General features: G+C 42.4%; 2 protein-coding genes across 8 annotated transcripts in view; one reads left to right on the top strand and one right to left on the bottom strand.

The window, feature by feature from the left end:
- The window catches only part of SPCS2 (signal peptidase complex subunit 2), a 44094-nt gene extending 27899 nt beyond the window's left edge, over positions 1-16195 (bottom strand). Inside the window, exons 1-2 of one of the 2 annotated variants that reach the window (XM_033948381.1) lie at positions 16083-16195; positions 139-222 (exon numbers count right to left, since the gene is read on the bottom strand). In XM_033948381.1, coding sequence (XP_033804272.1) covers positions 139-222; positions 16083-16121 — 123 coding nt within the window. In that variant the 5' untranslated portion in view covers positions 16122-16195. Of the gene's footprint in view, positions 1-138; positions 223-15708; positions 15739-16082 lie in introns of those variants that run through there. The other variant, XM_033948382.1, reaches the window with a different exon arrangement.
- Positions 15676-25682, top strand: part of XRRA1 (X-ray radiation resistance associated 1) — a 147039-nt gene continuing 137032 nt past the window's right edge. For 2 of the 6 annotated variants that reach the window (XM_033948375.1, XM_033948380.1), the window contains exons 1-3: positions 15846-15977; positions 20034-20140; positions 23073-23260. In XM_033948375.1, coding sequence (XP_033804266.1) covers positions 20050-20140; positions 23073-23260 — 279 coding nt within the window. In that variant the 5' untranslated portion in view covers positions 15846-15977; positions 20034-20049. Of the gene's footprint in view, positions 15978-16063; positions 16588-20033; positions 20141-23072; positions 23261-25682 lie in introns of those variants that run through there. The other 4 variants (XM_033948377.1, XM_033948376.1, XM_033948379.1 and 1 more) reach the window with 4 other exon arrangements.

Here is a 25682-nt window from a genome sequence, read left to right as displayed (position 1 = left end):
CTTGTGCTTGCTTTCTGATATTCATGTCATTACAGGCCAAGTTCAAAGCAGTTGCCTCTAATAAATATTTATACAAAGAAGCCCATATATAACCTAGCAGCTTCTGGGGACAATCTGTTCAATATGGAAGTACTTTACCTTTTTGGCAGAATCATCCAAAGAATTTTTCACAGCTGATCCATCCCACTTATCAATTTTCACAGGTTTATCATCAATCTTCCACTGTCAACACAAATAAGTATATCAGTCAGTAGAATCTAATGCGTTTCCTCCTATTACTTCTTTATTTTCTCAAAAATTAAAGATCACTGTCTACCTACCTAAGGATCAACAGAGAGGTACTAGTTGGTAAAGGTAGGCTAAGGAGGGACTAGGCAATATGAGTGCTGAGATTGTTGGGGGACAGGAGGGAGGATTGTGTGCTAGAGCTGTCACATAGCTCTGATTTCTCCATATTTTGCACTTCCCAAAACAAAGTTAGATCAAGATTTAAACAAAAAAGACAAGTATTTGCGATATACTGTACCACTTTTTCTGTGGTACAACTAAAATGGCTTACTTATTATATATAGGCATTTATTTTCTCTCCCCAGTGGGCCAACAATTTACATTTTTTTTTGTACCAGGAGAATAAAGGGTTAATGTAAGGGCACTCATTATTTACATCACATCTTAACAGAGGTACGATGAAAGACTTTTCAGAGCTTCAACGTGAATATATTTTGGCTCAATGTTGACCTATATTTCAAATAGATGCAGCCGCTGATCGTGGCAAGAAAATCTCCCTGCTGCGATCAGCTGAGCAGCTGCAGCAAGGATCCCTCCCCTCCCGGCAAATCGGCCGGAAGGAGGGATGTCCACTCCCTCCCACTGCCACTATCCGTGGCAGGAGGAATTTATTTTTATTTATTTATTTTAAAAAATTTATAATCCGCTTACAACCTAAATGGCTAACAAGCAAACATACACAATTATGAACAAAGATATACAATAAACTTTACAAAACATTATTGGACCAACAAATAATAAAATTAGGAGAAAAACCATCTTTCAAACCTTGTTTTCCTTTCTTCTTTAAGGACATATTTTACTGTCCCATGTACACATAAATTGTTTAAATCAATTAAAAACTAAAACAAAGAAGTGTCTTCAGTAACTTTCTAAACATTGATACGTTTTTACAAAATCGTTATCACTCCAGACATCTCATTCCATAAGACTGGACCTGCAACTGAAAAACAGAATGCCCACTCTCTCCTGCCGCCAACCCTGTTAATCCCTCGAACCCCTGACACTCCCGACACCCCCTCCACATCCAATAGTCAGAAGGGATGTCTACTCTCTCCTGCTGCCGGCCCCGTCACTCCCCCGACACTTCACAAAACCCAAACACTCCCTCACACCCCAACATCCCCGACACTTCCCAAACTCCCTGCCAGCAGGCCTGCCTCTTCCAAAAATGATGGGCCTTCCCACACTGGGGAGGGGCCTAAGCCTCTGATTGGCCCAGATGTCTAAAGCCCCTCCCACAGGAGGAGCCATAGGTATCTGGCCAATTGGAGTCTTAGGCCACTCCCACTGCATTCCAGGATGTACTGGGAAGGAGGCCTTAGGGCCAATCAGAGCCTTAGGCCCCTCTCTGGTGCATCCCAGAATGGTCCTCTGTGTTTATCCCATGCTGCTTTGAATTCTGTCACCATTTTCATCTGCACCACCTCCCTCGGGAATGTATTCCAGACATCCACCACCTTCGTCATGAAAAATAATTTCCTAACATTACTCCTAAGTCTGCCAACCAGCAACCTCAATTCACGCCTTCTAGATTTACCATTTTCCTTTCTCTTTAAAGATTTGTTTCTATATTAATACATTTCAAGTATTTAAATATCTGTATCATATCTTTCCTTTCCATCCTCTCCTCTAGAGTATACATATTCAGGTTTTCCAGTCTCTTCTTGTACGTCTTTGGTGCGAGACTCATACCGTTTTTGTTGCTTTTCTCTGGACCACTTCAAATCTTTTTACATCCTTAGCCAGATATGGCCTCCAAAAACTCTCTCCATCATTTCCTTTCTTCCCTCTCCACCTGCTATGTATTCTTCCATCTAATACACTCCAATGTCCAACATCTCTTTTGCCCTTGTTTCTTAGGTTCAACATCTTTCTTACTCCCCATGCAGCATTCTCTCCCTTTCTCTGTCATGTCCAACATTTCTGCCTCTCCCCCCTTTCCTTGTGCCCTAGGCCAAACATATCTTCCACCATCATGTCTAGCATCTCTCTTTCCTCTCCATCACTATGTCCATTTCTCCTTCTCTCCTCATGTACCATTTCTTCTTCCCTTCCACCACTATGTCTCAACATTTATCTCTCATCCCTTGCCCTTCTCCTTGCAGTATCTCTCTCTCCCCTCCACCTTATATGCAACACTTTCCCTTTCTTGCCCCTCTCCACCCATTTTCACCCCATGTTCAACAGTTATTTAACTCTCATCCTGCAACATCTTTCCTTCCTTCCTCAACCCTACTCACAACTAACAGGCTGTCTCTTGCTTCAGCAGGTCAGGAGCAGCAATTCCTACACACTGCCTGCTACTGTTGGATCAGTGGTCTGCGGTCCCAACCTTTGCATATCAATTCTCTTTGGTATACCTATTCTGGAAGTTCCAGCCTTTCAATATCTTAAGTCATACTTGACTCTAAATTACCATTCCATGTACATATTTCTCATATTCTCCAAAACAGCTTTTATATTTGGCACAGACTCTGCTACTTAGCATTCTTTTCTCAATCTCAATTCTTTCCATACTTCAGTCACATCCTTGTGATTTCACGAATTGACTACTGCAATGCAGTACTTGCAGGAATCTCTTCCTATCAGTCTAGACGATTTCAAACCCTATAAAAACACTGTTATTTGTCTTCTGTGTCGTTTTGACCATCTGACGTCCTTTTATACTCATCTTCATTGGCTACCCATTCGCTTTTGTATTCTATTTAAAATTCTATGTTTCACCTATAAGACATAGAAAAGGGACTTAAAAATATTCTCCTGCCCACATTCAAAAATATCTAAGAATAATATAGCCATTCACATCACAACTTTTATCACTCATCAATCAAAATGAGAACCAACTCAAAAACTTTTTTAACACTTACTAACAATCAAAGATGGGTATATCATAGGTCATCTGTTACTCAAATCATAGGTTCTCTGAATGTGAGCCAATGAGGCCCAATGGGAATTGTGAGAGCTTACAGTTGGCAGATTATTAGCCTGTACTTGTAGTTCCTGGGACTGAAGGATGACAACTGGGAGAGAGCCATTTTAGCAAGGACTTCTCTCGACAAGTCTGGCACATTTAGATTCTCAAGTCAATGCAGATGTAGTTAAATATCCTCTAAGATAAGACCTTTTTGAGAACGCATTAAAAAAATCATGGATTACCAGCTTTTTGTGTTTACCTAAACTCTATACAAGTAACAAGAGAAAGTAGCACCGAGTTGTTAAAACTGATTAGGGACAAGCATGATATAAATTCTTCCTAAAATAGGGTAAAAGGAGTCCAGACACTGGCCTACACTGCAGAGATTATGCTAACCTGATGAACCATCCAGAATTTTTAAAGAAAGCATATTGATGTTACTGAATGCAAAGACTATCCCCCCACCCTTTTACAAAAGAGTAATGTGGTTTTTAGCGCCAGGCGGGACAGTAAAGCATAGTTACTTACCGTAACAGGTGTTATCCAGGGACAGCAGGCAGATATTCTCTACTTGTGGGTGACGTCATCCACGGAGCCCCGACGCGGACAGCTTTTCAAGCAAACTTGATTGAAGATTTCAAGTTTGCTGGTGCTGCACCACACATGTGTGTGCCTTCCTGCTCCACTAAAGGGCGCATCCCCTCCTCGTGGTCTTCAGTTCAGATAGCTAGCAAAGAAGCCAACCTCGGGGAGGTGGGAGGGTTGCGAGAATATCTGCCTGCTGTCCCTGGATAACACCTGTTACGGTAAGTAACTGTGCTTTATCCCAGGACAAGCAGGCAGCATATTCTCTACATGTGGGTGACCTCTATATGTTAAGGAGGGAATAGATTCTGTTGAAATGGTTACAACAGAAATGAAAGAGAAGCTTGAATCACTCTGGATCAAAATTCCTGGTCAATATGGCGCAGATACGAAAATTGGCCTTTACTATCGTCCACCAGGACAGGCGGAGGAAACTGACTCAGAAATGATGGAGGAAATCAAACAAGAATGCAAGACAGGCAATGTAATTATATTGGGAGACTTCAATTTCCCAGGGATAGACTGGAAACTAGCAACCTCCAACTGCGGCAAGGAAGCCAAGTTCCTGGAGGTGCTAGGGGATTGCTTCCTGGAACAAATGGTAAAAGAGCCGACAAGAGGCAACGCCACCTTGGACTTGGTCCTAAATGGCCTCACGGGACCGATAACAGAAGTGGAAGTCATAGTTCCACTGGGAACGAGTGATCACAATGTAATCAACTTTAAACTTGACATCAGGAAAGGGAAACATGCCAAAACCTTAACCACCACCTTGAACTTTAAAAAGGGTAAATACGATAGCATGAGAGCCATGGTAGAAAAACGACTCGAGAAGATGGTGGACAAACTTGAAACGGTTGATCAGGCATGGACCCTACTGAAAAATACTATCACAGAAGCACAAGATCTCTACATTCCGAGGATTTCCAAAGATCGGAGAACAAAGAGCAAAAGAGAACCGGCATGGCTTACCATACAGGTGAAGGAAGCCATAAAAGAAAAGAAGGACTCTTTCAAAAAATGGAAATGCATAAAGACAACCGAAGCCTGGAACAAACATAAAGATGATCAGAAGAAATGTCACAAGGCGGTGAGGGATGCAAAACAGGAATATGAGGAAAAAATAGCCCAGGAGGCCAAAAACTTCAAGCCCTTCTTTAGATACGTGAAAGGGAAAAAACCTGCAAAAGAGGCAGTGGGACCCCTGGACGACCAGGGAAGAAAAGGGTACATCAAGGAAGATAAACAAATCGCAGACAAACTAAATTCCTTCTTTGCGTCCGTCTTTACGAAGGAGGACACCTCAACAATACCTGAAGCAGAGAAAGTGTTTGCAGGAGAAATAGAAGACAGCCTCACCACAGTTGAGGTGGACTTAGACCAGATATACTATCAGATCGACAAACTTAAAAGTGACAAATCCCCTGGACCGGATGGGATTCATCCGAGAGTCTTAAAGGAATTGAAGTTTGAAATCGGAGAGTTATTGCAAAAACTTGCAAACCTGACAATCAGAACTGGACAGATACCGGACGACTGGAGGATAGCGAACGTCACCCCAATTTTCAAAAAAGGATCGAGAGGGGAACCGGGCAACTATAGACCTGTTAGTCTTACGTCTGTCCCTGGCAAGATGGTTGAAGCACTGATCAAGGATAGCATAGTCCTGCACTTGGACGCATACGACTTGATGAAACCCAGTCAACATGGATTCAGGAAAGGGAAATCATGTTTGACTAATTTACTCCAATTTTTCGAGACCGTGAACGAGCAAATTGATAGTGGGAAGCCGGTGGACATAATATACTTGGACTTCCAGAAAGCGTTCGACAAAGTTCCACACGAAAGACTTCTCAGGAAACTACAAAGTCATGGCATAGAGGGGGATATACAAAGATGGATAGGCAAATGGCTGGAAAACCGAAAGCAGAGAGTGGGCATAAATGGGAAGTTCTCCGACTGGGAGAAAGTGACTAGTGGTGTACCCCAGGGCTCGGTACTTGGGCCGATCCTTTTTAATATTTATATCAATGACCTGGAGGAAGGAACATCCAGTGAGATCATCAAGTTTGCAGACGATACAAAACTATGCCGGGCAATCAGATCGCAGGAGGATAGAGAGAAACTCCAGAGCGACTTGTGTCGGTTAGAAACATGGGCGGAGAAATGGCAGATGAAGTTCAATGTGGAGAAATGCAAGGTAATGCATTTAGGCAATAAAAATAAGGAATACGAGTATACAATGTCAGGTGCAACTCTGGGGAAGAGTGAACAAGAAAAGGACCTGGGTGTACTGATAGATAGGACCCTGAAGCCGTCGGCACAATGCGCGGCAGCGGCAAAGAAGGCAAATAGAATGTTGGGCATGATAAAGAAAGGAATCTTGAGTAGATCGGAGAAAGTTATAATGCCGCTTTATAGGGCAATGGTCAGACCACACTTGGAATACTGTGTCCAACATTGGTCCCCCTACCTAAAGAAGGATATAAAGCTGCTGGAGAGGGTGCAGAGACGAGCAACAAAACTGGTGAAGGGTATGGAGAAACTGGAATACGAGGACAGACTTATAACACTAGGATTGTTCTCCCTTGAGAAAAGGAGACTGCGTGGGGATATGATCGAGACCTTCAAAATACTGAAAGGAATCGACAAAATAGAGCAGAGAAGATTATTTACATTGTCCAATTTGACACGGACTAGAGGACATGTAATGAAGCTGAGGGGGGACAGGTTCAGGACTAATGTCAGGAAGTTCTGCTTTACTCAGAGAGTGGTTGACACCTGGAATGCCCTCCCAGAGGAGATTATGACAGAATCGACCATCCTAGGCTTCAAGAGCAAACTAGATGCATATCTCCTTAAGAGAGGCATATAAGGATTTGGTGGACTATAAATTACGCCAGGTGTACACCTGGCAGGGCCTCCGCGTGTGCGGATCGCCGGACTTGATGGACCGAAGGTCTGATCCGGAGAAGGCAGTTCTTATGTTCTTATGTTCTTATGTTCTTATGTTCTCTAAGTTAATTGTAATATTTCCCTACTAACATTATACTTTTGCTTGAAAACAATCACTACAGGTTCCTTTCTCACAGGCCTCTCTGCACACCACAAATTTGATTACAATGCTGCATCTTCATCACGCCTAATAGAGCCTGGAAATTCTTTAGAATCACCCAAATAATATTCAAGCCAGACCATATTTTACTTGTAGTCAAAATAGCCTCTGCCCACATGGACCTCGGCTAATGAAAACAAATCAAAAGCCAAATGTTTAGCTTCCAATGAAAACACACAATATATTTCAGTCAAAACCAAAACCATGGCCTTAGCCTTTTGGGTGAAACAAACCAGAGAGAAAAAGGATTTTCGGCCAGTTTTTGGCACTGTAACCAAACCTTGGTTAGCCTCTAGTTGTACCAGCTGCTCCGTGCAGTCTACATCCCTCTAAGCCAGTGGTCTCAAAGTCAAACCCTTTGCAGGGCCACATTTTGGATTTGTAGGTACTTGGAGGGCCTCAGAAAAAAAAAAATAGTTAATGTCTTATTAAAGAAATGACAATTTTGCATGAGGTAAAACTCTTTATAGTTTATAATTCTTTCCTTTTGGCTAAGTCTTAATAATAATATTGTAATTTATAGCTAAAGAGACATATGATCAAGAAACTGTTTTATTTTACTTTTGTGATTATGATAAAACATACCGAGGGGGCCTCAAAATAGTACCCGGCGGGCCACATGTGGCCCCCGGGCTGCGAGTTTGAGACCACTGCTCTAAGCTCTCTCTCTTAATTTTTAAAATTTATGTGAAATCATTTGTGTTTTACTTTTATTCCATTCTTTTCCTATATAGAGATCTTCTTTGTTTATTCCATGCCTTTTTTGAATTGACACCATTTTTATCCCCACCCCCTCTTTCAATAGAGTAGAGGCATCCACTACCCTCTCCATGATTCAATGTACATTTGCTCTTTAAAAGACTTTGCTTTGGCAATAAGCATTTGCCAGAAACTGCCATAACTTCTGATCATTTTAACAAAAACCATTTGTGCAAGACTATCAAGATTTTCTAATTTGGGCTTAGGTAAACTTTTTCTTTCAGCAATTTTATTGTAAGGCTCAGAGAAAGCTGTAAATTGTAGAATTTCATTCTTTGCCTTTTTTATAAGCTTTACTGATGTTGTAGTCCATTAGAACTGCACTGCTCCAAGGTGGGGGGAGGGTGGGGGCACTTTTGGGTTTTTTTTATGATTGCAGATAATTGTTGGGCAGGGAGGGGGGGAGGGATATTTGATCTGAATGTGTCATGCGAGAATATTAAGTGATGTTTAAAGTGTAAAATGATTTTATCCTGTATTACACTTATTGAAAGTTTTAAAAATGAATACAGAATAATAAATTAAAAAAAAAAAAAAAGAACCGCACTGCTCACAGCACTTTCTAGTTTCTCTCAATTATTTTAAGTTTGTCACTCAGTTTCAATGTGTTCTTCCTTCTTTTCACATCATAAGGTTTATGTACTTTAGGAGTCATGTCTGGTAGCGCTATAGAAATAATTAATAGTAGTAGTTGTTTTTTTAGTACAAAAAGAGAGTACGGTACACATGACACAACATTATGGTGTTGTCACAGTTTTGATTGCTCATTCCAAAATGGCTTCTATGTGGTCTGTGTTGTTGCTTCTTGCCGTTGTGCACCTGGAGGGCTGCCAAGGGGGTTCAATTTTTTGAGAGGGAGATATTTTAGTAAACAGCCACTAGACATGGTTGTCCCATCCAGCATCACTGTCTCTTTCCCATCATCTAGCATAGTTCTATCTATCTCTTCCCCATCCAGTCGCTCTTCTCTGCATGTAATGTGGTGCAATTTTGAAGGGCAGTCCAGAGTTTTGATGTTCTTCCGTCTGTTGGAGCTACTCTGTTACTTGTTTTAAAAATAAAGTGCTCCTTTTAATAAGTGCGTGTTAAATCGGCTACCGGCATGGACCCACATAGTCTTCTAAAGAAGATTTACTTATGGTCCTTGGGGTGTGCGGCAGGGTGAACAAAGATCCTCTTTTCTTTTCCATGCTTTTACAACTCTAACAGATCAAATATCTTGTTAGCCACAACAAAGTTACACAAACTGTTGAGGTAAATTATCACAGGCTACCTTATTTAAACAGCTGTCACGCTACAGTGGCTGGATTTGTCACAGGGGCAAAGTGTTCTCATACTTGGTAAGGATAAGAGACACTGTGTATGCTTTCTGAGTAAAGATGTGCTTTCTCCTATCAGAGTTTGTAAGCTCATAGGTGATAGTTTGGGAATTGACCTTCCTGTATTTTTTAAGTCAGTGGTCCCCAATCATCATCAGTAAATGGGATCACAGGAAACAGGGCTACTTTTGCTTCATTTTGCTACTGCAACTGTCAAAATGTGCTCAATCTGAGCAGAGCTCTTGCTGGTTTCTCTATCAATAGGTTATCAGCAAAAATAAAAGCAACAGCTCCCACATGCAGGTAGCTTATTCTTTTGGATAGCATATACAAGCTTTCCACCTTGTATTTTTGGTAAATTAATGCTGTAAACAAGTTTTAACATTCTAAATCTGATTCAGCCTGTGTAAAATTAAATTCAACAGGAACTATTGTATTCAACTCTACACAACGTATCTGCAAGCATACTTATAATTCAGCTCCCATGCTTCTACCAAACACATCCCATTTGATTGTTATACTGTAGAGATGTCTCTTGAATTACTGAATATTCTCCATGCTAAAATGATACGTCAAACTTTGCCAGACTACAGATGCAGACAGAATTTAAAGTTATAGCAATACAGAAATCTCAAATGGAGTAAAGCAAACCAAAAAATGAATACCACTTCAGTGTATTTGAAGACTGTAGACAGGCCTTTATAGTATGCATTCTCAAGAATCTGTTTTGACAGTTTTTATTTTGCTGTATGAATTACCAAAAGCTATCTTCTGAATAAGAACTTGCTGTAGCATATTAATAAAGAAATCTGATGGAAGTTTTATTAGGGGCACTTGCTATGGAAATTAGCATGCGAGTGTCTTTGTTACAGGTAGAATGTCAAATCTAAATAAAACTAAAGGTATATGAAAGCGTAAGTTCTCTAGGAAGTCCCCAACCTTTTTGACATCACAAAGGGGTGAATTTTATAAGTAACTTTAGCATGTAAAAGTTTTATATGCTTTAAGAAATAATGACTCCCAGATCTCTCTCTCTATACCTGAAATTTCACCTAAAGTCCAAGAAAAAGTCTCTGCTTGTTTGGCTGACATTGCTGCCTGGATTTCCTGTCGTCATCTGAAACTAAATATGTCTTAAGACTGAGCTGCTCCTCTTTCCTCCTAAACCCTCTGCTCCTCCTCCTCCTTTCTTCATCTCAGTAAATAATACTGTCATTGTTCCAGTCTCCTCTGCTCGCAACCTTGGAGTGGTCTTTGATTCCAACCTCTCATGTTCTACGCACATCCAACAAGCTGTTAAGACCTGTCGCTTCTCTCTCTTCAATGTCACCAAAATTTGCCCCTTCCCCTCTGAGCATACAACCAGACCCTGGTCCAAGCTCTCGTAACTTCACGTTCAGATTACTGCAATCTACTTTTACCTGGTATCCCACAGTGTTGCCTCTCCCCCTTGCAATCTGTGCAAAACTCTGCTGCACGACTCATCTTCTACCAACCTCGCTACGCTCATGTCACCCCTCCCCTTAAGTCACTTCACTGGCTCCCTATCTGCCATTGCATACAGTTCAAGATCTTATTACTGACCTACAAGTGGGTTCATTCTACTGCCCCTCAATCTCTCTCCTTATTCACCTCCCGGAGAACTCCTTTCCTCAGATAAGTCACTCTTAGCTGTACCCTTCTCCTCCACTGCCAATTCCAGACTTTGTTTCTTTCATCTAGCTGCCCCCTATGCCTGGAAAAAAATGACCCAAGTTTGTCCGTCAAGCCCCTTCTCTTGTTTAAAGCAGACTGAAAACTCACCTTTTTTTTTATATAGCCTTCAATTCTTAATCCTATTCCTCTGCCCTCTAACTCAACCCAACCAGCTGATTAACCGGTCCCCTAACTGTATCCATGACATCCTGTTTGTCTGTCTTGGCTGTTTAGATTGTAAGCTCTTTCGAGCAGGGACTGTTTTCTTCCTCTTTGTGACTCTATGCAGTAGTAGTAGTAGTAGTAAAAGTGCCCCATTCAGGTGCCCAGAACATATAATGCCTCTATTTATGCGCTATACCTACAAGTTTTTTCAGAAGCATACTGTGTATGTAGAGGGGCCACTGAAAAGTTGTCAGCCCAACCAACAAAGCTGGGGCAGTCTCCTTGGAGGATTATACACAGTTCAGCAATTTTTCACTTTTTTCGTTCTGTATTTTTCTAACTGAACAAAAATGAGAGGAAAATCACTGGACTGAGTGTATAGCCCTCCATGGAGACTGCCCCAACTTTGTTGGTTGGGCTGAGAAATTTTCAGCAGCCCCTTGTATTTTCTATAAACACTAGTCATTAAGCCCGTTACATTAACTGGTGCTAGAATATGTCTATCTGTCTTTCTTTCTTTCTGTGTCTCTCCCTGTCCCTGTCTCTTTCTTCGTCTCTCCCCCTCCCACTGTCTGTCTTTCTTTCTGTCTGTCTCTCTCCCTGGCCCCCTTTGTCTGTCTGTGTTTCTTTCTTTCTGTCTCTCTTCCTGCCTGCTGTCTTTTGCTTTTCATTCTCGTGCGCTGCCTGCCTATCTTTCTGTCTCTCTCCATGGCCCCCTTTTGTCTCCCCCCAAAGCAAACCAAGATTGCTCCCTGGCCCCCTTTCCCTTTCCCCCCTCCCCCACTTCCCTGTGCAGCAACAGCAGCATTCCCCCCTTCTCTGTGTAGCAGCAACAGCATTCCCCCTTCCCTGTACAGCAGCATTCCCCCACACTTCTCTGTACAGCAGCAGCATTCCCTCCTTCCCTATGCAGCAGCATTCCCCCTTTCCCTGTGTAACAGCAGCATTCCCCCCTTCCCTGTGCACCCACCCCTTGCCTGCTCCCCCTGTTCCCTTCCTTTTCCCTCCCCCCGTCCAGCAGCATTCGTTTCCTGCTCCCCCTGTGCATATGACCCACAGAAATCTACTTGCCTCACAGAAAAGCGCTGCACCGCGCTGTTGCTGGCCTCGGTGTCTTCTCTACACTGCGGCCAACCCTAGCGGAAACAGGAAGTTGTGAGAGGGCGGGCCGCAGTGGAGAGAAGCTTGTGAGGCCAGTGGCAGCACAGCGCAGCGCTTTTCAGTTAAACGCTGTGAGCAGGCGAGAAGGAGGAGGAGGAAAAATAGATGCCGGCAGGGGAGGTCAGGGAGCAACAGCAGGTCAGGGCGCATGCGGCAAGCCGCCGCTCGCGCCTGAAGATTTTAAAAGAGCGCTTGGCGTTGGGGCGTGTGCGGCAAGCCGCCGCTCGCAGCTGAAGATTTTAAAAGAGCGCTTGGTGTTGGGGCGTGTGCGGCAAGTCGCTGCTCGCGCCTGAAGATTTTATGGTAATGTCGGAAGGCTCGGTGTGGGCCCCGTGCAGCAGGAGCTGAAAGCAGCGCTGGGGGCTTGTGAGAGGAGCCGCCGCTGCTGGCGGTCAAGGTAGGTTCTGGGAAGAAGGCTGGGGACTCGCGCATGCGCACTCCTGCGACCACAGACCTACAGCGCACAGAACACGCAAATAGGAGTGCGCATGCGCGGCTAGCTTTTTATTATATAGGATATACAGTAAAACCTTGGTTTGCGAGTAACTTGGTATGCAAGTGTTATGAAACATAAGAACAGCCTTACTGGGTCTGACCAATGGTCCATCAAGCCCAGTAGCCTGTTGTCACAGTGGCCAATCCGGGTCACTAGTACCTGCCCAAAACCCAAGGAGTAGCAATATTCCATGCTATCAATACAGGGCAAGCAATGGCTTCCCTTATGTCTTTTCTTGGGCGCTAATTCCCAAGGTGGACCCTACTATAGCCTCAAGGCAATGTACTCATTCCCTGAGAGCTAGGAGGCTGCAAGACAAGCAAAATGTTTTATTAAATATTTAATAAACAAGCAAGGTCTTGCAATACGAGTATACAGTAAAATCTTGGTTTGCGAGCATAATTTGTTCCGGAAACATGCTTGTAATCCAAAACACTTGTATATCAAAGCAAATTTCTCCATAAAAATAATGGAAACTCTGATGATTCATTCCACAACCCAAAAACTTTAATACAAAATACTGTACTGTATTGTATAAATAAAAATATATTAACCTGCACTATACTTTTGAAAAGAATTGTGGCTGGTGTGAGGGAGACGAGAGTGGAGAGGATGAGGATTATTGTGTAGGACGACTTTCACTATAACATGACACACAAATTGCAAGACCTCACTCATTTAGAGCAGTCACTACACTCCCACAGCATTAGAGAGAGAAGAACCATCAGCTCAGTTGTATACTGTATACAATAAAACCTTGGATTGCAAGTGTTTTCAAAGACGAGCAAAACATTTTATTAAATTTTAACTTGATATACAAGCAAAGTCTTGCAATACGACTACATACATTATACACACGTCACATCATCACAACTGAGCAGATGGTTCTTCTCTTTCTGATGCTGCGGACGTGTAGTGACTGTTCTAAACGAGCGAGGTCTTGCAATACGAGTACATACAGTATACACGCGTCACATCGTCACAACTGAGCCGATGGTTCTTATCTCTGACGCTGCAAGAGTGTAGTGACTGTTCTAAACGAGCGAGGTCTTGCAATTCGAGTACATAAAGTATACACGCGTCATATCATCACAACTGAGCCGATGGCTCTTCTCTCTGTGACGCTGTGGGAGTCTAGTGACTGTTCTAAATGAGCGAGGTCTTGCAATACAAGTACGTATAGTATTTTGTATTAAAGTTGTTGGGTTGTGGAACGAATCGTCTGAGTTTCCATTATTTCCTATGGGGAAATTCGCTTTGATATATAAGTGCTTTGGATTATAAGCATGCTTCTGGAACAAATTATGCTCACAAACCAAGGTTTTACTGTACCTTGGAGGTACAGTCATGCTTTCTAGCTCTCACACAAAGTTACATCTACCTCTCTACAGCCTTAAAAATCCATCAGTGCACACAATAAGCAGCTATTAGAAAAAAACCTTGTCACAGAATAACTTTCTGAAACAATAAAAAACCCAACCAAGCACTACATATATTTTCTGTCATTTCATTCCATCCCACTCACTCCTATGGTATCTCTGGTAGTTGGAAATCAATGCCAAGCATGCCCACTTTTGAAGACAATGGGGAGCTGCTAAATAAAAGTCCTCACTTCATGTGCGCTGTGAAAGAGTTTGACACACTCAAGCCCCCATTCAAAGCACAGCCATAGATGTCAGCCGTGTGGGTGCTTAAGCTACCCTCCTCAATATCGAGCAAAATCCTTCACAGTGTTCAACGGGGGGGGGGGGGGGGGCAATTTGGTTTTGACTTATACCCACTGTATCATTTCCTCTACCATAATCTCCCCAGTCTTGAAATGTCCTGTCTAAATTAGACTGTAAGTTCTTCTAAGCAGGGACTGTCTATTGTATGTTAAAATGTACAGCGCTGCGTATGCCTGTCAGCCCTATAAAAATACTAGTAGTAGAGATCAGCCCCTCAATCGTGTTGAAAAGTTGGGGGGTAAAATCGCCCTTCCTGTGCCCCGAGAAGAATGAAGTTACCATGGCTCGTGCCATAAAGTGACGGTTAAGGGCTTGGAAACGCCCAGCCCGAGACTCCTACTGTCAAAAGCTGCTCTTCACACACCCCTTTACCCACTGTATCATTCATAATCTCCCCAACCCTGAAATGTCCTGCCTAAATTAGATTGTAAGCTCTTCTGAGCAGGGACCGTCTATTGCATGTTAAAATGTATAGCGCTATAGAAATAGTCGTAGTAGAGTTCAGCCCCTCAATCATGTTGAAAAGTTGGGGGGGGGTGTAAAATCGCCCTTCCTGTGCCCCGAAACTCCTGTTGTCAATACCTCCTCTTCACACTATACCCACTGTATCATTTCCTCTACCATAATCTCCCCAACCCTAAAATGTCCTGCCTAAATTAGATTGTAAGCTCTTCTGAGCAGGGACTGTCTATTGTATGTGAAAATAGAAATAGTGGTAGTAGAGTTCAGCCCCTCAGTTGTGTTGAAAATTTTGGGGGGGGGGGGAAATCGCCCTTCCTGTGCCCAGAGACTCCTGCTGTCAAAAGCTCCTCTTCACACTATACCCACTGTATCATTTCCTCTACCATAATCTCCCCAACCCTAAAATGTCCTGCCTAAATTAGATTGTAAGCTCTTCTGAGCAGGGACCGTCTATTGCATGTTAAAATGTATAGCGCTATAGAAATAGTCGTAGTAGAGTTGTGTTGAAAAGTTGGGGGGGGGGGTGTAAAATCGCCCTTCCTGTGCCCAGAGACTCCTGCTGTCAAAAGCTCCTCTTCACACTATACCCACTGTATCATTTCCTCTACCATAATCTCCCCAACCCTAAAATGTCCTGCCTAAATTAGATTGTAAGCTCTTCTGAGCAGGGACTGTCTACTGTATGTGAAAATAGAAATAGTGGTAGTAGAGTTCAGCCCCTCAGTCGTGTTGAAAAGTTGGGGGGGGGGGGGGGAATCGCCCTTCCTGTGCCCAGAGACTCCTGCTGTCAAAAGCTCCTCTTCACACTATACCCACTGTATCATTTCCTCTACCATAATCTCCCCAACCCTAAAATGTCCTGCCTAAATTAGATTGTAAGCTCTTCTGAGCAGGGACCGTCTATTGTATGTGAAAATAGAAATAGTGGTAGTAGAGTTCAGCCCCTCAGTCGTGTTCAAAAGTTGTTGGGGGGGGGGGGGGAATCGCCCTTCCTGTGTCCCGAGAAGAACGGAAGTTACCGTGGCTCGTGCCATAAAGTGGCGGTTAAGGGCTTGGAAACGCCCAGCTCGAGACTCCCGCTGTCAAAAGCTGCTCTTCACCCCTCCCCCTCCCTGCAATGCCCGCGCTCGCGACCACCTTCCTCAGCTCCTCTGGCGCCCGCCAGCAGCGGCCACGTCCCTATGTCACCTCCGTGGGCAGCCCACCGGGGCCTCCATTTTCCTCAGCGCCAGGCCTTCGCGGCGGCGGCGGCGCCTTACAAGGGAACGGGAGAAGCGTTATAAGCGAGGTGAGAAGCGCCCCTCCCCCCCCGGTCGGTTAGAGCACGGTGGGGGGAAGAGCCGCCAACCGGACGCCGACCCGAGCAGAAACAAAGGAAAGAATCGGTCCTTACTTTCTCCAGCAGCCCGTTCTTTCCACCTCTTGTCGCCATTTTCCGTGAGGTGGTGAAGGGGGGGGCAAAGGAAAGGGGGAGAAAAAAAAAAAAGAAGATTCAAAGAGCTCCCCAGTTTCTCGACCTGTTCGCCGCTGATTGGTCAGTTCCGCCGGATGACGTAGCGCCGAGCGGGATCGGGTCCGTCCTGTACCTTTTCTGTAGCACGCTCTGTAGTTTGTTCCTGGGCCGCTCTGGGTGGAAAGAGCTGAAAGGGGAACTACAACTCCCGGGGTAATGCCATAGTGACGTGTACGTCGCTAGGGCCGCCGGGGGTTGTGGTTTAGTGTTTCCTGCCGGGTGAAGCCTGGGCTCTGCTGATGGGGAATGCCAATCAGTGGGAAGTGAAGAGCGTCTCCCGTTGCTAGGGAACCGGCCAGGGTAGAGGGAAATGGCGCAACTTTAGGAGTCGGCAGGAAAGGAATTAACCAGCTGTGAAAAAAAGGTTTGCCTTAGTAGTGCAGAGGTATATTTTATTCTTTGTAAAGGTTGCGATTTGTTTCACAAATGTTGGAGTCAAATAAAAACTTAAGTTCTTAAATATTTTCGTGCATTTCTTTTAAAAGAAAAGTGCAGTCTGTGCAGATCTCCGGAGACTTTGCAATAGAGGACTTCCTTATAGATCTCTGAAACTACTTTCCCCAAGTTTCTGAAAACGATTGTTTTGGAGTGAAAGTTCTGGCCACTCCATTATGAGCAGGGGTGTCAAAGTCCCTCCTCGAGGGCCGCAATCCAGTCGGGTTTTCAGGATTTCCCCCAATGAATATATGCATGAGATCTATTTGCATGCACTGCTTTTATTTTATGCTAATAGATCTCATGCATATTCCTTGGGGGAAATCCTGAAAACCCGACTGGATTGCGGCCCTCGAGGAGGGAGTCCGGGACCTTGACACCCCTGCTATAGATAGACTGTAAATTGTTCCTCATAACTTAAGGTTATTAACTAGATCTGGATACCCCACAGGTTGATCCGATCCCGGGTTTTACCCCTGTGCTTTTCTTAGGGACTGCAAAGGGGAAATCAGAGCTACTGACTCAACCCTGTGGAAGAAATCATTGGTAACCCTATTACAACTATATTTTGACTAGTTTGGCAGGAGGATTTTTCCAAAAATTTTTGTGATCATATTGTATCAGGTATTCAATTTTACATTATTTTATAGGCAGGGCTGGCCCAATCATTAGACAAGACTAGCAAGTTGTCTAGGGCAGTGTTTTTCAATCTTTTTACACCTATGGACCGACAGAAATAAAAGAATTATTCTGTGGATTGGCGGTTGAAGAACACGGGGCTAAGTCGTGGGCCAGACCCCGCCCATCTCTACCCAATCTCCACCCCAGACCCCGCCCTCATGATAGTAGTAATTGCACCTGGAAGCCTTCCCTCTGACGTTGCAATGTCAGAGAGAAGGCTTCCGGTTCAGGCGCACGATGCCCGTAGGAGCCACTGCCCGTGGCTTTGTGCACTGAATCAGTTGAAAGAGGGAGCTGGCTCGAAAATAACGCCGCATCGATCGCACCATGGACTGGCGGTTGAAGCACACTGTTTTGGACCTGATGCACATGCTGGCCTTGTGGACCGGCAGGAAATTTCTGTGGATCGGCATTGGTCCATGGACCAGTGGTTGAAGAATACTGTTCTAGGGTAGTAGCTTCTAGGGGGCTTTGATGTATGTCTCTTCACTAGATCGACTTCAAATATATCTAAACCTGAATCGAAAGCAAGAAAATAGGTCCCTCCAGTTGTACAAATTAAAAAAACCATCAGCAAACATTTTAACATGCATTTTTATAGGATTTTTGTGTGATGATCATGATTCTGAATTTTAATTATCAAAATTATGGGATGGGGCTGCAGGCTAGGGGTCTGAAAGATAATTGAGGGGAGTGGGGGGAGTGTAAGCCTGAAGGTTTGCCCAGGGTGCCCACTACCCTTCCATCATCTCAGTTTACACATCTCCCTTCATATTCACGGGAGTTAGGGGCAAAGCCGGCCTGCTATTACCCAAAAATCACAAGTTTAGTGCCAACTCTGACCCATCCCCGCCTCTCTACTGCCTCCTGAACCTCTCCACTGTACTTAATTTTTAAAGCCTGGTGGTCTAGCAGTTAAGCAGGGCAGGAGCGATTTTCCTACATTCCTTGCCCGTCTTACTTAGAAGTTCCATCTGTGAAACAAGTGAAACTAGCATATCACCGTTGTTCGATGGTAACAGTGCATGGGTTCTGTTTTGGAACTCCTTGACACTTGAAATTAAAAGGGCTGCCTCTTTAATTGATTTCAGGAAATTAATTTACATTTATTTAGTCTGTATCATGAAACAGTCCAACAAAAAAGTACAATTGGAGAACCAATCTTTTCTGTTTGAAGGCTCAACCAGGACCCCAGTTTCAGCAATGCCTTCCTCAGGGGACTAGTGAGTTACCATGGAAACATAAAAACTATGCATAAACACAAGATACGTCTATAAGTTTGGCACTATATTCTCTGATTGCATTAATAGTCAAACATAAATATCATTAAAAAATGCAACCTTACTTAAGTTAAGCAAATTTGATATTAATTAGATCCCATTTAGGATCCTCAGAGTCCAGCACAGTAATCCTTCATAGTTTTTTTTTGTTGTTTTTTTATAAACTGCTCAAATTGTCATTGATCCTTTTTTTAAACACAAGATACAGTATACATATATTTTTTTAAACAATACTACAAGTGCTTTATGACTATGCATTTATTACTAAAGTTTTATGACTTGTATCTTCGCTCTTTTATATGCTTTCTGTACATATCTTTATCTTTTTAGATGTTTTAAAGAATGTGTATTAGTGTAGCTATAATGCTTATGCGAAAGTCCTCTGTTTGTGTGACACATGCAATTTGCAATCTCACATAGTCACTTGTACTCTGCTCGTTAAAATACAGTGATTATGCGTCGATCCCTTGTGTGGCTGATTATTACTGTGTACGTACTTACCGATTACCATACAATAGCTTTCATCGAGTTCTTCGTTCGAATGCCCATATTTATTTACATTTTTCTGTTTATTGTGTAAGATAGATATGATACGTAAGATGATAGCATAATACCAATAAAACACTATGGGCTCCTTTTACGAAGCCGCGTTAGCGGCTTTATTGCACGTGACTTTTTATCACGTGCTAACCCCCGCGCTAGCCGAAAAACTACCGCCTGTTCAAGAGGAGGCGGTAGCGGCTAGCACAGCCGGCAGTTTAGCGCGTGCTATTATGCGCGGTAAACCGCTAACGCGGCTTTGTAAAAGGAGCCCTATAATAGGCACACTTAGAACTTTCTAATAATATAGATATGATGCTAACACTGTTCATATAACACAATGAAACATCTTAATAGGTAGACAAAGGAGCAAGTGCTCATTCTCATTGGATATCATTAATCCAGGGATCTCAAAGTCCCTGCTTGAGGGCCGCAATCCAGTCGGGTTTTCAGGGTTTCCCCAATGAATATGCATGAGATTTATGTGCATGCACTGCTTTCAATGTATATTCATTGGGGAAATCCTGAAAACCCGACTGAATTGTGGCCCTCAAGGAGGGACTTTGAGACCCCTGGATTAGAGTGTCTATGTCAGGGATGGGCAACTCCGGTCCTCGAGGACCGGAATCCAGTCGGGTCTTCAGGATTTCCCCATGAATATGCATGAGATCTATGTGCATGCACTGCTTTCAATGCTTATTCATTGGGGAAATCCTGAAAACCCGACTGGATTGCGGCCCTCAAGGAGGGACTTTGAGATCCCTGCATTAATCCCTATTGATCATGATATTCAGGACATTGGAGGTCAAAATATATATACAGTAGATCTGTTTATAAAGATGTTGCTTCAGGTTATATTAATGTAATTCTATTACTTCAATTTTGAATTATTTAGTAAACCAGCAGCAACAATGAGTACCGCTTGGTTTTATCTTAATGAAAATGGATCATTTCCAACTAACTGCTTACCAGCCAGAAAATATTTACAGCATCGGGGTGAAGGTAATATTTTATATTTCCTCTGACTATTTCAGGTGTGCTTAAAAGGAGGACATACATTTTAAGTGCTCTGAGTTTGGCATCTTTCAACAACATTTGGTTTTCTTCAGAAGGAACAAAAATTATTTTAATAACAAGACAACAAAGCAGATTTATCAAGCCAAGCTAGTGAGTGCTTTGTAGCAAACGCACCAAAGCCCTTTAAATCTCTATGGGCTTTGGCGCATTTACTGCACTGGCCCATGTTATTCAGCTTGATAAGAATGGCACAGTGGTTCAAACTCACGCTGCTTCTTGTGACCCTGGACAAGTCACTTAAACTCCCCATTGCCCCAGGTACATTAGATAGATTGTGAGCCCACTGGGACAGACAGGGAAAAATGCTTCAGTACCTGAATAAATTAATGTAAACTGTTCTGAGCTCCATGGGGAGAACAGTATAGAAAATTGAATGAATGAATAAATAATATTTTATAAAACTATAAATTAGAGTTTATCTCATTTTAGGCATTTAGAACTTCTAGTGGGAGACTATCTGCCTATGAACAGACAAACTACTACATGGAAGGAGGAGATCGGGACTTAGAGGGCTTTAAAATACTAAGTGGATTGGAACAGATAGAATCACTTGTTTACTCTTTCCAAAATTACAAGGATTAGGAGGCATGCAGTGAAGCTAATAAATAGAAATTATTTCGTCACTCATTGTGTAATTAAACTCTGGAATTCATTACCAGAGAATATGGTAAAAGTAGTTAGCTTAGCATAGTTTTAAAAAAGGTTTGGATAATTTCCTAAAATTAAGGTCCATAAGCCATTATTAAGATGGACTTAGGATTTCTAGGATTAGCAGCATAAAATTTGTTTTACTCTTTTGGAGTTTCTAGGTACTTGTGACCTAGATTGGCCATTGTTGGAAATAGGATAGGACCTTCGATCTTTCACAGTATGGCAATGCTTATATTGTTATGAGTCGAGAGGTGAAGGAGTCTGGGAGTGTTGGAGAGGCAGAGCAGGCTGGAGCACTTCCATGGACGTTTGTTTGACAGCAGATGCGCTATTGGATTGCTGATAGTGTGGCTGTACTTACCACCTCTTCATGCAGTGCTGATAAATGCACTGGAGAAAAAAGCCCAAGGTGGCCTCACCAACAAGAAGAGAACAGAACAACAGAAGAGTTGTGAGGATAAGATGTCAATGATTCAACTATGGGTGTAAAATTCAAGATATACTTTGATTGTAACACTGCGAAGACTCGACACTGACAGTGTTTCAGCGTCTATACGGTACCTTTGTCAAGAGTCTCAAAGGCTTATTACTCTTATCACATGAATAGAGCATTCAACACAGGTCAATGTAAGGAGCAAACAGAGCAGTAACTGGTGTCCAGCTTCTTCCGTCATAGCCCGTAGATAGAGACCTTATTTTCCATACTATGGGCATTAATACGCACTGTTTTCCTTATGTTGCTTCTTTTTACCTATTTTTATGAAGGTTCCAATTACAAAATGGCTTGTAGGACCTCCCGTAGCAGTCTCACAAGGCTGCCACAGGAAGTCTCGGTAGCCATTTTGATGGAACAGCGGCAAAGGGCAGGAATGAGTGGGGATCGTTCCTGCCTCTGGAGAGGCCACTAAACCACCAGCGCTGGCTTCTTAAGGTAGCCCTGGGGAGGGTCTGTGGGTGGTTGGTCAGGATGGAGGGTGGCAGAGAATCATGGGAAGTGGAAGCATGAGTGGAACCACCTCTGGGAGGATGGGCTTGGGAGAAGGCTTTGTTTGGTCAGATGGGGGTAGGGAGTTGGGCTTTTGGGGGGGGCAGTTTCGATTATGGTTTCTACCAAAACAGAGCGGCCAATTTTGGTTGTGTTCTAATAGGAGCAGTCTGCCAAAACTTAAATGTGGAAATCTTGATGCTGATCTGTTAGGACTTCAATGTTCATTCTCCTTCTGAAATGGGGGATTAAATGTATATCTTCTAGGCATCTAACACAATTACTCTCCACTGAAACAAATTGCACTATCGCCACCGAGCACTTACTAAGATGAAAGAAAAAGCATCAGGTCACGGGTGAGCCAATATTTAGACATCATTGGCATAAAAAATTTTCGCTTGTTAGGTAGGCAGAAGAATGGAGTGAAAAAACACAAAAAAACCTGTATGATTAACACAGGTCCATCCCTTTCCCGCCATGCTGTTCCCTGCCCAAAACACACCCAGACTACTTCCCTTTGCCATTTGCTTGAACTGGGTTTTTGATGTGCATATCTCAGCTTTGTAAAATGGGAACAGTGAACATTTTATGTATATCTCAAACACTTGTAGCTCTTCTAAAATGACCACCATAGGCGCCCATGTGTCTTTAAAAGATATCAGCAGAAAAGCAGCTGAAATTGCAACTAAAATTTGGCGGTGTACGTTTACTCCTCCCACATTCTGCCCAAATTCCTCCCTTCCTTAATGTATACTTGGGGTTATCTTGTAACAAGCCTTTTTTACAACATACATTGGAACATACACAAGATAAATCCTTTTTAATATTATCCCTATAAGCCTAATACAGTTAGCAGGTATATTCACAGGCTGTACCTGTTTCTAGTCTGTCAGTATGAAAATATATGTACAGTGGAAAAGGTTTGATAACTCATGCTCATAGCATTTCAGTAAGCAAGAATGCAGTTTTGGTGATTAACTGAGAACATCACTAGTCTGGTTTTTATAGACTGGCTTATCTAGGCAATGGATCCATTTATTCATGTCAAATATTAAACGAAACCTTCCCATATTATCAGTATTGTTACATATTCCTAGATCCAGTTGCTAATGTCTTGGGGTGTATTTATGTATGGGGGGATGAGTCTGGATGACAGAGCTTGTTTGATTGATCTTCCTCTTATTTGTCTTTTTTTGTTTTTGACTGCCCTCTTTCTGGTAGTATCTGACTACTGGAAAGTGGCTCACAGAGCTCTCCAGCAGCACAGCTTCAACACCGTGATCTGTTCAATAAAAAGCGAGAAAAGTCTACTAGAAATCTCACATCAGAAAGCCACGCACAAGACCTCTAAAGAGAATAGTTTTGAAGAGGTGAAGCTCAAGAGGAATACCCTGGATTTTCTGTTTGTGGTGAGTGCAACCCAAACTCATATTCAGGGTGTGGAGGAATGACCTAGTGGATAGAGTAGCTGCCTCAGCACCCTGAGGTTGTGAGTTTGATTCCCTCTTCAGCCCCTTGTGACTCTGGATAGAGAATGACACAGGGACAATTTTGTCCCCGTCCCTGCAGGAACTCAGTTTTCCTGTCCCCGTGAGTTTTGTCGCTGTCCCTGCCCCTTTCCTATAAGTTCTGCCTTAACTGCACAAGCTTTGAACACTTATGATTTTAAAGCATTTGAGGCTTGTGCAGATAAGGACGGAGCTTAGGCATTGGTGGAATGAGGCATTATGACATCACAATCTCAGATCTAGAATGTTGCTACTTAGGATTTGAAAGTGAGGCTTGTGCAGAAGAGAACGGAGCTCAGGCATTGGTGGAATGAGGCATTATGACATCACAATCTGAGCTCTAGAATGTTGCTGCTTATGATGTTAAAGTGTTTGAGGCTTATGCAGATGAGGACGGAGCTTAGGCATTGGTGGAATGAGGCATTATGACATCACAATCGGAGCTCTAGAATGTTGCTACTTATGATTTTAAAGTGTTTGAGGCTTGTGCAGATGAGGACAGAGCTTGCAAGAATGGGACTGGAAAATTAGTTCCTGCGGGGATTTGTCCCCGTGTCTCTGGACAAGTGCACCTGCTAGGACCCTCATCCATACCCCCTTGTCGCTTGTCACCTGGACTGCTTCAGAAAGGAAGGGTCTGATTTTAGCGATATTGTAGAGAAAGAAACAAATTTTCTAAAATAAACCTTCTAAAAATTTATCTTGAATAGTAGAGGATAACATCTAATGAAATACAGTAATAGAAAAGTGAGCTTCATCTGAATATTGAGGAATTAAATTAATACTATGTCCCCTTCCTTTCTTATTTCTCTGTGTAAGTGAATCATCTTATAAAGATATTAGGTTCTTACCTTGTTAATATCTTTTATCGTAGATAGATGTATCACACTGGATAAATGGGCAACCTCCCCCATCAGGGCTCCACTGCTCCCCCCCCCCCCCAAGCCTTTACCAAAACATGCGATAGCCCCATATAGCAACACATGTGAAGGAGAGGTAAAGGGACAACTCTGTTCTCTGAAATTGTAACAAACATGTTAAACATTGCCATTGAACAATCAAATCAATGAAACAAACATGTCAAACAGAAGCATTTATGGAACTCAAATAATACCCCAATGTAGATTATTCTTCATACCCTTAAAGTCTAGTGTTCAAAAAGTTTCCACACTTTGATTTTTTTAAAAATCCCTTTTTTTTCAAATTCTTTATTCATTTTTTCATCTTACAACAAGTACACAATATTACATCATTTAAAACTTTTACACATTACTTGAATTTCTTTCTATTGTCATCGTAAATACATAAATTTATTCCCTCCCCACCCACCCTTCCCACAAATATTTCAATCAAAAATGTCATATAAATATTGTATTCTTATCTATTGATTAAACCTTTAAATAGAACTTTATACCATCCCCCCTCCCCCCTATGTATAAATATACTGTCAGTGGAAAATGATGTCTAATCATTACAATAATTTGTCAATGGCCCCAGATCTTTTTAAAATTATTATTATTCCCTTTCTGTATAGCAATTATTCTTTCCTTTTTGTAAATGTGGCAAACAAATTCCACCAGAATATATAGCTACGATTATTGTAATTTTTCCAATTACTGGTGATATGTTGCATGGTGACTCCTGTCATAATCAATAGAAGTTTGTTACTGTTTGAAAAAATTTGACTTTTTGTTCTCATTAACATACCAAACAGAATTGTATCATATGATAATGCTACATGGTTTTCTAATAAACAATTTATTTGAGACCAAATTGATTTCCAAAAGGCCATGATACAGGGACAATAAAATATTAAATGATCTAAGGTCCCTGCTTCGAGATTAATAATAATAATAATAATAATAACTTTATTCTTGTATACCGCAATACCATGGAAGTTCAATGCGGTTAACAATAGAAGAGACTGTACATTTACAGCGATGATACATATTATAGTGTTGTTACATTTACAGAGATGTTACATAAATAGCAGTAATAAAAAGGCATATACTAAAGAGGAGGCTGTACGTATACAGCGATGTTACATATTATAGCGGTGATACATTTACGCTTGGAATGCTAGGGTTCTATCAATGAATCTCTTGTAGAGGCAGCCTTTTAGGGAGGGAAAGGTGAATAGGTGGGCGTTTCGTGTGCGAGAGGGGCCTTCTATTTCAAGGTGCTCAGACAAGTAGATTGGGGAAGATCCTGTTAGAGTTTTGAAACAGAGGCAGGCGAACTTAAAGATGATCCTTGCCCCTATTGGAAGCCAATGGAGTTTGGTGTAGTAGGGGCTAACATGGTCGTATTTTTTGAGATCATA

This window comes from Geotrypetes seraphini, chromosome 6 (assembly GCF_902459505.1).
Source record: "Geotrypetes seraphini chromosome 6, aGeoSer1.1, whole genome shotgun sequence".
In the NCBI taxonomy this organism is placed as follows: domain Eukaryota; kingdom Metazoa; phylum Chordata; class Amphibia; order Gymnophiona; family Dermophiidae; genus Geotrypetes; species Geotrypetes seraphini.
This window is presented reverse-complemented; position numbering and strand designations above follow the sequence as displayed.